Source organism: Quercus lobata, chromosome 1 (assembly GCF_001633185.2).
Source record: "Quercus lobata isolate SW786 chromosome 1, ValleyOak3.0 Primary Assembly, whole genome shotgun sequence".
Taxonomy (NCBI): Eukaryota; Viridiplantae; Streptophyta; class Magnoliopsida; order Fagales; family Fagaceae; genus Quercus; species Quercus lobata.
Window position 1 is genome coordinate 37,276,162 of NC_044904.1, and position 13,344 is coordinate 37,289,505.

Below are 13,344 nucleotides of genomic sequence, written 5' to 3' on the forward strand. Positions count from 1 at the left end.
CATATAAAAATTCTTAGGTGGCAGTTGATTGCTAATGGAATTGCACTTAAATATCTGCACTTACCTCACCTAAGAAAGCAATGATGTGTCTTATTAGAAATAATCCCAAAAACACACACACAACACCCCCCCCCCCAAAAAAAGGGAACCTTTTCAATCTCTAGTTTCTCCTTTTTTTTTAACCCAACAACCATTTCTGCCAAGACATTTCCAACCAAAGTAGCACTAACCTTATGGTGATTTTTCACATCATTTGAGGGCTTGATTGCAACTTTCTAACTTCAAGAAATTAGACATTCATGTATATTCATGGACCAAAATATGTATATTCCCTAAAAGTTCACAAACAAAAAGCCACAACACATCATATATTTCAGTCTACATTTCATCTTATTGGGGTCAATGAGACTCCCTGATCCCAAGGATAAGAACACAAACTCCAACCAAAAGGTTAAAGTAATTTGTTTTAGATGTTCAACATTAGCAAAGTTTCATCTCATTACAGCCATAACAAGAGACCAACTTACCTATGACATACAATGCTTAAGTTCAGCATTCACACCTTGTCCGATAATACCATATTATCCTTATAGCAAGAATGTTAAACATTTGAGAACATCATGAAAAATCTTGAATGAAACAACTAGATAAACTATTAAAAAATTGAACTCACAGCAGATTTTGAAGCATCATGACACGCTAGCGCAATGTCTAGCAACAAGAGGCAAATATGAAGAGCTGTCGTCTACGTATAATATATAGAAAATGATTTAACACAGGATTACAACAGCAAAAAGAAAACCATAGGTAATAATTATCATACCTCATCTATTAGTTCAATATTTTAATACAAAGGCCCCAAAACTGATAATGCCTTTGTATATTCGTGAAGATGGAACCAGATAACCACCTAGATAAGACCAATAAGAATTAAACACAAAAAAAGAAAAAAGAAAAAGCATGATACCCATATGAAATTTACAAATCTATCAACTCTATTAAACCCAAAGCCAACACCAACACCAAAATTTGACAAGCACACACAGTCGGGCAGCATACCCATCCTCAATGGACAAAATTTCACATGGGTTTCGATCAGGATTAATAAACTTTGGGGGAAAATCGAAGCGTACCTGAAATGGGTTTTGATTGGAGCTATTGGAAAGCCCTTTTTCCTTGTGTCGGTGAAGTCAACTAATGAACTCTCCTCCTTACTAAAAATGGTGCGAAGAGAAAAACAATTCCTACAAGTAGAGAGAGGATTGATGAGAGAGAAAGAGAGAGAGGATCTATGAGAGAGAAAGAGAGAAAGCTTACCGATTGATGAGGGAGGCTAAAAGGCGTGAGGTTTGTGGGTATTGGGTTTTGTTTAGGCGCGAGGTTGAGAGTACGATGGCAAGATTAGGGATCGTGAGTTACGTTGAAATGGGTTCAATTGTGTTTTTCAATTTAGGGTTTTTCCAATTTATAGCAAACTTAGAGCTGCGTTTTATAAAATGTAGCTTAAACATGTCTGGAGCTGTGTTTAACCAAACGCAACTCTAAAAATGTTTAAGCTGCATTTATTAAACACAACTCCAGACATGTGTAAGTTGTGTTTAATCAAACATAGTTCTATAAGTGTTTAAGTTGCATTTATTAAACGCAGCTCTAGACACAGCTCTGGGATATATTGAAAGAAAAAAAATCCCCAAATGGGTCTATAGCCGCATTTTTAAAAACGCGGCTTCAGTCCTACCTAGCTAAACGCATCCTCAACATCACAAAACGCGACTTCAAAGCTGGTCTATAGCCGCGTTTACTAAATGTAGCTATACGTCCAGTGTTGGAGCTGCGTTTTTGTAAAACGCAGTTCAAACAGTACCTTGAAGCTGCGTTTTTGAAAAATGCAACTCCAAAACGCAACTCCAAAGCGCGTTTTTTGTAGTGGAGAGGGATTTTTTGCCCCATATAGAGGACAACGATATCACTTAAATGATTGGAGAGATAGACAACAACCAAGAACCCGAAGAGTTCTTTAATATGAAACATTTTTCAGCTAGGAATGTTATAGAGAGATGTTGTGGATTGCTTAAAATACAATGGGTTATTCTTAGGAGTCCTTCATTCTTCCCAATTAAGACACAAAATCGGATTATTATGGCGTGTTGCCTTCTCCATAACTTCATAAGGAGAGTGATGTTTGTGGACCCAGTATAAGATGAATTGGACAATGATGAGCAGTTGACAGAAGGAATTAATGGTGACACAATAACACATATTGAGACTTCAAATGAATGGAGTGCATGGAGAACCAATTTGGCAAATGAAATGTTTAATACGTGGAGAAATAGGAGAGAAATATAGTTTAATAATATAATACTTTGATCTGTAACTTTTTCATGTATTGTTTCCATGATTTAATAAAAAAAATTTATTGCATTGGTGTTAAACTATTTATTATGTGTGTCTAAACTTTTGCATATTATTTTATCATCTTGCTATTTTATTGTTAGTATTTGGAGAGATATGGAAATGATTGCACTTGATTCTGAAGATCCTTCTAAACGAAAGTGGACTCCTGCTGAAGATATAAAACTAATGGAGGCTTTGGTAGAATATCACCATGAAAAAGAAGATAGCCCTGAAAATATGTTTAAACCCGGATATTTGAAAATCTTGGAAGGAAAGATTTCTACCAAATTACCTAATGCTGGCTTAAGAGCAAAACCACATATTGAGTCAAGATTGAGGACTTTGAAAAGAGAATTTCAAGTTATCCATGAAATGTTGACTAGGTCTAACACAAGTGGGTTTGGATGGGACACTGTGAGGAAGTGTGTTACTGCTGAAAATGATGTATGGGATGCATATGTGCGGGTAAAAGTTCACCATCTTATAGATCCATGTATTTTATCTCTTTTGGTTTAACATAATTTATTTAATTTTATCTTGCCATTTTCATATTTTTGTCAATTGTTTTGTAGTCATAAGGAGGCAGCTGCTTGTAAAAATAAATCATTTCCACACTATGAAGACCTTTGCATTGTGTATGCAAAACACCATGCTACTGGTAAAGATGCTCAAGCACCTACAGATGTTGTTGAAGAACTAGAAGCAAAGAAAAATGATGACAAATTAGATGATATTCATGAAGATGTGGATTGTACGCAAATCCCCACCCCTGGCAGTAACAGGGAAGAATAGAATGCTCGAAAAAGGAAAAGAAGAATTCAAAGTGGTGAAGATAATATGGTAGAAGTGATGAAAGAAGTTACAATCATTCTTGCTACTCAATTAAAGGATGCATTAGATAACCTTAGCAAGGCAGTCATTAGAGTAGTAGTAGCTGAAAGAAGGTCCAAAATCAACGAGGAACTACTGAAACTACTTGGCCTTACAACTAAGGAGCGTCACAAGGCAACTAAATTGATTGCTTGTCAACATGAACTAATAGTTGTTTTTTTGAGCATGCTAGATGTTGAGAAGGAAGAATGGCTGAAGGGCCTTATTAATGGTGACTTTTGAGTGGTTGGCAAAGCCGCAAAGGTTGGAAAATTCAATTTGCATTTATGCTTCTTTTTTATCCCACTTTAACACTAGGCTCCTAAGAATTTTGGATGATTGTGTGTGTGTTTTTTTTAGGTAAATGGGATGTTATGCTTTTGAAATTTGATATAATTTGGGCATTTTAAGACTTTTCAATGGTTATTCAACCTTTAGTTTCATCTTTCGTGTTTTGGTTTGAGGTCATGCCTAAAGGCTTTGCACTATAGTTGGCTTTGATGTTGATTGGTGTTATTCAATATATTCCCAGGCTCATAGTCTGGTTTCTAAATGTTTAAATGCTTTTGTTCCAGGATACTTCTAGTTATGTGTACCTAAGGCACTGTCGTAGTAGTGCAAACTCTCCTATTTAGTCTTATTAATACTAGTTCTTGTTAACCAATATATATATATATATATATATATATTTCTGGGGAAGGGTCTAAAAATATACCTATATATATATTTAGTTGTTGGTAGTATTTAAAGTTGAAAGAATAACAAAATAGTGATAGTGTTTGTTGGGCAAATTTTACAAGTGTGAGAATGAGCATGACCATTGAAGATTTTACCAATTTCTCACCCCTGGACAAGTAGAGAAGCAAAACTTGTTTAAGAGAGAAGAAGACAAGTTAATTTTAATGCAATGAAATGAAAGTAACACTTTATTATTAAACCCAGAAAAAAAAAAAAAAAAAAAAAAAAAAAAAATTTTCATTAGAGGTCTCCATTCAAGATTGGGTTCATCAAAGTAATCCTTATCAAAAATGTATTTATTATAATAAGGGCATTTTAGGCAATTTGATTTAAAAAGCTTTCATTACATCGTTTTAAGATGTACCAAACATGTGGAATACAGATTCAGGGTTTTATCACTATAAGGTTATCAAACAAGTGAATATGAATAATTATTACATTACAACATTTTACATTCCTTGTAATACCTATTCTTATTTCCATGTAATCATCATCACAATCTACCAAACATGCCCTACGTTATAACATGTGCTTAGGTACGATTCATGTGGTCTTTACTTAAGTCAGTGAGGTGGTTATTTTAACACCAAAATTAATAAAATTAAATCAGACCAGGGGACACAAAATCAAAGTAAAATTAAAAACTAATTTAGATTCTATTTAAATTCTGATTATGTTTAGATTTTAATATAATATATATATATATATATATGGAGAAATGTTACGTGTATAATAATTTTATAATAAATTCATAATAAATTTTAGATGACAAGTTGTTAACAACTATCATTGGTGGTTAAAGAAGTAAATTTAATGGTGAACTCAAATTACAACATTTAATTGTGTATCATGTTACCAATTAAAATTTGGAGTAAAAATGTTACGAAGATAGGTATATTATTAAAATTGGAATGATGAACATCCGTACTCGCTTTGGAGATTGAAAACGTGGAATCATATTTGGACTCCCTCTGGGAGGAAAAAAAGAATAGATAAGAAATTGGAATACGTCTCTAATTTATTTTTGGAGTAAAAACTACAATAACTTTGGCTTTTGGGTTTGAGACATTCAGCAGAGACTTTGTCCCTGATCGGATACTTCTCCCCCGTATCTCAACTGTTGTCTAAACCAAAACCCGCCAGCGAGCCCACAAACTCTGCATGGATAACACGTGTCCCTAACGATTCTCTCCCTCCTCTCTTCTTAAACCCCATCAGCTACCCCAGCAGTCTAAGAAATCACAAAGAGAAAGTCCGTGAGACTCACTGAGAGTGTGTGTACGTGTGTGTGTGAGACACGATGAAAAAAATGGGAAACAAAGTGGCCCTTCTGGCCTTAGTCCTTGTACTCTGCTATGGCTTGGCGATGGTCGTAAGTTTTGTTGAAGATGAAGACTGGAGGGGGGAAAGCGAAGGAAGGGAAGACAGGAGGAGGGAGAGGGAACGAGAAGGAAGGGAAGATGACGGGAGGAGGGAGAGAGAAGGAGAAGGAAGAAAAGACTGGAGGAGAGAGGGAGAAGGAGAAGAAGAAGACTGGAGGAGAGAGAGAGAAAAGAGAGAGGAGTGGAGTACAGAAGAGGGGTTTTTGTTGCAAAACTCAAAGCGTGTAGTGAAGACTGATGCAGGGGAGATGGAGGTGGTGAGGAGCTTTGTTGGGAAAATTGTGGATAGGCCTTTGCATATTGGGTTTATCACCATGGAGCCTAAGACCCTCTTCATCCCTCAGTATCTTGACTCTAGTTTGGTCATCTTCATCCGCAGAGGTATTACTTTTCATAAATTCATTTCTTTCTTTCTCTTAGCCTGTAACAGTTCTAAGGGATTGTACTGTGTATGATAAACTATCGGCCAAAACTGTTGCATGTTTTTTTTTTTTTTTTTTTTGCCTTCACTAATTTCTTTTGCAGCTCTTGCAATCTAGTTGTCACACGCATGGTTTTCTTTTTTGTACGGGTTGCATGGTTAGCATTTTGGAAGCCTTGGTTTAATGTTTTGTTAGCAAAAATAGCATGGGTTTTAGGTTTCAAAATAAGCTGACGCATTCAAAATGATGAACAACTAATTGTAATAACCTGATGGGATCAAGATCCTCCTATTTTGACTCCTCCATGGATTTAAGATGGACATAATGTCACACCTTTTAAAATTTTATAATTCTATATGTTTGTTTGAAGGTAAAATTAATATTTTCAACTAAGGATTTGTTTAGGTTCCGCTTATTTTACTGAAATTGAAAATTTTTTGCTGAAAGTACTATATATGAAACTAAAAATTAGCTGAAATAGTATAGTAGGACCCATAAATAGTACCAAAAAGTACCATGGGGTAATGAATAGTAGCATAAATAAGCTAAATAGTAAAATAAGCCGACTTTTTAATTTGTTACCAAACGCCACTAAAAATAGCTTTTAGAAAATGGAAAATATTTTCTTGGAATCACAAATTTTTCATTGACACAAAATTCACCCTACTAACAATATAATTTCACAAAATCCATAATGCCAATAAATCTATAATATCAAATCTCTTATGATTTCACAAAATATAATCAAAATCTACTTAATTAAATTGAAATTTAAAAAGAAAAACAAAAAAACGTTGGAGGGTATTGGGATTAATTGTTGTCCGTGGGCGGTGGCCATGGATTCATCTCACTAAGTCGTGGTGGGTTCATCTCTCAAGAGCTCCCTAGGAGCTGTTTGGTAGACAAACTCTAATACATGTTTTCAGTTTTTAAACAATATTACACGTATTTCTACATACTTTTTTATTCACACATATTTCCATACATATTTTCAAACAACAAAATACATGTTTTCAAACACATGTACCAAACACCCCTAGTATCCTGACTGTGTTTTTTTTTTTTGGGGGGGGGGGGGAAGGGGGTGTTTGAAAAGCATTTTTAGCTGAACTTGGAATTGGGAAAACATTTTTCCAGCAAAACAAATCCATCTGTTTATTTCTATTTGACTTTATGAAGAAATGATAACTTGTTTAAAATTAAAATTTTAAAGTTCTTTCTAGCGACCATTTCTTGTATATTTGTTAACTACAAGATTCTTACAAAAAAAATGGGGAGATTTTGTACATTTGTTTACAAAATCTTTACCAAGAAATGCACTCTCCCATGTCTATCATTTTCAGAAGCAAATGGGATCTTTTTCCCCTTGATGGGTGTTTGATAATTGGATGATGATGGATTTGTATGTATATTTTCTTGCAGGGGAAGCAAAGATTGGGTTGATATACGAAGATGAACTGGGGGAGAGGTGGTTGAAAACTGGGGATGTGTACTATATTCCAGCTGGCTCTGCATTTTACTTGGTAAACACAGCGGAGGGGCAGAAGCTTCACATTATTTGCAGCATTGACCCTTCTGAGGGCTTGGGCGTGGGTACTTTCCAGGTAATTGGATAGGGATTTAAGGTTTTGCTGATGCTAATTAAGTTTCCGAAGTCCTTGATATGGATTTAGTACGGAATTAGGTGGTCCATGGATGATTGATTTGGCCCTTTTACCAATTTTCCATTTGAAGTACAAGGACTGTAACATCATCAGCTAGCTACTTTATACTTAGTAGTGCTTGTTTTGATCGTAGCAGACTTTCTTGCTCCGTTAAACATGCATCATGTATCAAAGTGACTGACAACTACTCTGAAATGAAAATATTGAATTTGAGCAAACAAGATATATATATGGTAAATTAACGGTTTGTGTTTCAATTTTTCCTCTTTTTCTTTATGATCTCTAACATTGTTTAGTTTTCACTTTGCAGTCTTTCTTCATTGGTGGAGGAACCTATCCACAATCTGTTCTTGCTGGATTTGAACCTGAAACACTTTCACGTGCATTTAACGTAAGGAAACTACTTCATTAGCAGCAATTAGATTGCAATAACACATTACCACGTGACAAACACTTCATAGAACTATATTTACTTAAAGCCTGCTACTTACAAAACATTCATCACAGGTATCATACGCAGAACTAAGAGACCTCTTCGGGCTAAAAAGGGGTCCCATCATATACCTGAACGATTCTCACTCATCAAGTCCATGGCCAAAAATCCTGCAAATGAAAGGGCATGCCAGACTACAACACCTCAAGAAATTGATGGACTCCCATGAAGAACCTGCCCAAAAAGAAGAGCAAACTTGGTCATGGAGGAAGCTTTTGAATTCTATGTTGGGAATGGAAACCGAAAACCAAAAAAGAGACGACAGGGGAACAAGCGACAAGGGAAACGGCAAAACCCCAGACTCATACAACCTCTACGACAGACACCCTGACTTCAGCAACGACTATGGATGGAGCGTTGCTCTCGATAAACATGATTATAGCCCTCTCAAACACTCTGGCATTGGCATTTATCTTGTCAATCTCACTGCGGTAACCAATTTCTTCTGCTTCTCTTCCGTTTAAAAACTTTATTCATTACAAAAACCATATATATTTCATGTTTTCTACTACATTTTATACAATCTAATTTGACATGCATATGGTTGCCTAGTTATCATGTCACATACAATACACAAAATTCACTTGGCAGGCTCTAGAGGCATGGCATTTCCTTATGGATTGTACTTTAGGGTTCTCAATTAAATTCACTCAATTATGGGGTGGTTGTGGTTGTATTGGTCTGCCCAACATAAAAAGGTGTTATTTGATCAATGTAGTTACATTGTTGGATGGGTAAAACTTAGATATAATACCTTAGGTACAGTATATTAAGTTCTTTAATTGATTCAAACAATTCAAACATTTGGCTTCAAAAATTTAGTTGCATTGATCAATAAGATAAAGAATAGTGTTATTTTTTTCAAGAATAATTAAATTTAAAACAAATTAAGTGTTTGAATGCAGTTGAAGAACTTAACGAGGAACTTAATGTATTGCATCTAAAATAATGTATATAAGTTTTACCCTATGAATTTTAACATATAAGAAATTATATTCAGTTAGGATCTTGTGCAATACCATACATAAGAAACTATAATCAGTCATCTCAGGCAATTATTCTCATTTCTCTTACAATTTTTTTTTTTTTAATTTTAAATTTCTTCCCTTTTTAACTTTTTTATATTTATTTAATGGATGAGAAGGAATGTTACTTTCTCAACTTTCAATCTCAACCATTGAGAGCAATTGCACATGGTGGGTATTGCATCGGATTTCAATTGAAGAAACTATGCTCTTTTAAGTTTTTTGTCTGTAAAACATACTTCACACTACCTAGTCCCATACGCATCATGTCTTGCAACACATGTAGCATATTTGATTATATTAGCTTCATATGTTATTCATGCAAACCTGGATCTTAATTTTGATGTGTGTACATGGTGGAACACCTTTGCGACAGGGAGCGATGATGGCACCACATGTGAATCCAACTGCGACAGAGTATGGGATTGTGCTAAGAGGAAGTGGGACAATACAGATTGTGTTTCCAAACGGAACCAATGCTATGAGTTCTGAGATTGCAGAAGGGGATGTGTTTTTTGTGCCCAGATACTTCCCATTCTGCCAAATTGCATCAAGATCTGGTCCGCTTGAGTTCTTTGGGTTCACAACATCGGCACACAGGAACCGACCACAGTTCTTGGCTGGGTCCAACTCACTGATCCGGGCTATGATGGGCCCTGAGCTGGCGGCTTCATTCGGCATTACTTTGGAAAGGTTGCAAGACATAGATAATGCTCAGCCCTTCGGGGTTATACTACCTCCGGATACAAAGACTAAGAGAAGGGAGGAACCTCTACCTCCGGACACCAAGACTAAGAGAATAGGGAAGATGAACATGCGAGGGAGCCAAATGTCGTCAAGAGCTTTTGGGAATGATATGGTTATGGTTTGATTAGAAGGCTAGCTAGAAGCTTTTATCTGTCCAGCTTTTAGTTTTAGTTTTTTGGTTGTTTAATTCCACTTTGTTTTTTCTCTTCGTTTCTGTTCATCAGGGTTTGTTCAGGAGTTATATCTTGAGTCGTGAATAAGATCCACTTCTGTTCTTTCCTTGTGAATAAGGGAAAGTATTTGCTCTCTGAAAATTTGACCTTCATGGATATATGGATTATGAAAGGCTTCTATCAGGCAATTATTCCCTAATCTTTAGTTTTGGTTATTCCAATGCCCAAAACAGAAACAACAGTATCAAAGAGCAGAGCCTTCAGAAATTTGAGCAATGTACACATTCATATGTAGCTTGCGCCAATCAAACCTAGTTGCTAGGATGAACTTAATACCGAATATATATTCTTTCCAATGATTCAATTCTCAGGAGAATGGATTTATCTGAATGTCTCCATTAGAATCATTAGAAACATTAGAATCTTTAGAAACACAAGAAAGTATATATCCTTTTTTTAGTTTTCTTCATTAGAATCATTAGAAACACAAGAAAGTATGGGCCGTTTGGTCATAGTTTTCAAAAATTATTGTTTAAAAAGATGTAAAAATTGTGGTTTAAAAAGTGTTATTGAACGTGTTTTTAGTGTGAATAAAACAAAAAAAATGTGTTTAGTATTATGGTTTAAACAACATTTTTCAGTGTTCAAAAAAATGTAAAACATGTGTTTAGTATGTGTGTTTTTAATGATAAAAAAAGCTGACCATGTATTAAATAACAATTTTTTAATCCCTTCTTTATCCCTTCTCTTCCGTCTTTATCCCTTTCTCTTCAGTCTTCCCTCAGAGCAGAAAACCAAAAAACCAAACCCACACAGTCCTCATCTCTATCGACGCCAAAGAAGATCCACGGCTGGGCTTTACGTTCGTCGGAGCTCATCTCCACTGTCAGCACTCCAAGACCCAGCAAGTAATCAAGCTTTTGTCGCTGCCGAGTCGTCGAGCCGTATTTTGATCCAAGTTTGAATTTGACTTTCACCTTGTTTGTCAATGGGTTTTTGCCTAAAGACCGAACCGTTTTGAATCACTCACACAGATTTCTCAGTTTTTTGGGTTTTTTGGGTTTTTTTTTTCCTGTATTCCTCACCAATCGGCAAAACCCCCAATTGGTGATGCGGTGTGTGTAGAAGACGCGTGGCCTTTGGTTCGGTTGATTAATGGCGCTGGGTCCGTGAGGGGTGAGGTGGAATGGCGCTGGGTGAAGGGAGTTATGGAGGTGGGTGGAGAGTTCCGGGTTCACTGCAGCTGGTGTGATCTTTGTAGCTGTGTGATCTTTGGGGCATGAGAAGAGACGAGAGTAAAGAGAGGAGACAGAAGACCAAAAAAAGCTGACCAGGTGGGCCCCGTTCGAATCTCACTTTTATTACCGAAGTGCCACTGGAAAACAATTTTGTTGTTTTAAAATCTGCTCCGACTTGATTTCAAAACACACTGTTCAAACATGGTTTTTGGAGCAATAATTTTCAAACAACCCAGAACACAGTAGGTTGACCAAACGCATTTTTTAAAATTTTGGACATTAGTGTTCAGTGTTTAAACACTGAACACTGTGTTTTGGAAAGGGTGACCAAACAGCCCTTATATATCCTTTTTTTTTTTTTTTTTTTTTTTTTTTTTTTTTTTTTTTTAGAATACTAGTTATTTTTACACACATGGAGAGATAGGGGTGTCAATGTTCAACCCAACCCACGAACACGACACAAACTCAACACGGGTTTTTGCGGGTTAGGGTTGGGTTTTAATGGGTTTGGGTCATAAACGGGTCGACCTAAAAGTGACACGAAAAGAAACGTGTCATAAGCGGATCAACCCGCGTAACCTGTAATAGACATGTTTGACACGTCAATTTATTTGTGTCAACCCAAAATGACCCATTTAACACAACCCATTTAACTCGTATAACAAATAAATATTTATTTTATTTTAGAGTTGTCAAATATCTTTTATATCCAACATATATTTTAAATTAAAAAAAAAAGTGAGTAATTACAAAAACTTATAAGAGATATAATTGGAAATTAAAACTTTACAAACCCTAGATCTCTAAACCCTAAATCTCTAAACCTTCTTATAAATATCTAATTTATTTTTTTATTTCAATCGTACTATTCACTCTACTATCTTATAGTCTCAAGCCCAATTCTCAAACCCAAAATCTCAAATTGGTTATTACTCTCTCTCTCTCTCTGTGTAATGTGTTTATTGAGAAAATTGTTTTCTTGGTATTTCAAAATTCTGCAATAATTTTTTGTACATAATGTTTTTGTTCTATAAATTTTAGTCTACTGTTTGCTCAAATTATTTCAATATTGATACTTAGCATTTGGCAAGTTCCAAGGATATTATATTTTTATTGAACTATGTTATTTTATTTTTGTTAAACTATGTTATTTTGAATTTGGGTTGAAGTGTATGCACTTCTTTTGGAGTGTAAAGAACTTATTTCTAGATAAATGTTATATTTTTGTTGAACTTTATTATTTTGAATGTGGGTTGAAAACTTAAAGTGTATACACTGCTTTTGGGATGTAAAAAAAATTATTTCTATATGGATGCTATATTTAATATTATGTAGGTTGAAATGGGTTGTGTTACATTTGTGTCAACCCAACACGACTCGTTTATTAAGCGTGTCAAATGGGTTGGGTCAGGTCAACCCGCCTTATTAACAGGTCGAGTTAGGGTTGAAGGATCATGACACAATTATTAAATGGGTCGGTTTAGGGTTGAGCCATTTAGTTGAATACCCCTACATCGACATGACACGAACCTGACATGCTAACCCGAATTGACACCCCTATGGTGAGATACGAGAAGGTCTTAAAGAAATTTAATACATCCGAAATGGCCTTATCCTTTTTTAGTTGAGTTACCACCAAGGTTTTCATTATCACTGTCTATGACTAATTAAAATATATCGACTCTAAAATGTCTTCAATTAAAAATTAAAATACAGACTCTTAAATGTCATCCTAAAATCTCTTCAAATAAAATGAGTCCAAATCTTTTGTCTCACTTTCTCTACTCCACTCTATACTTCACAAATAAAAACTTGCCAAATGTCTATCTACTTAATTAATCCTAATTTTGTGGCTTCTTTATTTCACTTACCTAAATTAAATAAATAAAGAAATAAGAAAAACTCAACATTCAACACATCTCACCACTAATAACACCACCTTCATTCACCGGAGCCACCAACTACTCTAGTCACAGCCATCCAAGTAAGGTACCATCTTGGAACTCTAAACAAAGCCAAGCCAAATCTCGGACCTTCAAACTCCAACAAAGTCCAATATTCTGTCATTCCTTTTCTCGGCTTTCTCAGGAATATGGTTGATTCAATCAGTTAAAAGTGGGTGGGTGGGTAATGTAAAATCTATAATAGTTTTCAAATAAAACTACTCTTATTTTATTGTCTTTCTAATTGTACAACGT

General features: G+C 35.3%; 1 protein-coding gene across 1 annotated transcript; it reads left to right on the forward strand.

Annotated features, from left to right (window-relative positions):
• Positions 1-5,503: 5,503 nt before the first annotated feature.
• Positions 5,504-10,196, forward strand: LOC115952666 (vicilin-like seed storage protein At2g28490; the record flags this gene model as incomplete). Its single annotated transcript, XM_031069893.1, has 5 exons — positions 5,504-5,765; positions 7,229-7,410; positions 7,781-7,861; positions 7,978-8,394; positions 9,365-10,196. Coding segments are annotated over 5 exons (1,437 nt in total), but the record flags the coding sequence as incomplete, so codon positions are not given.
• Positions 10,197-13,344: the final 3,148 nt, after the last annotated feature.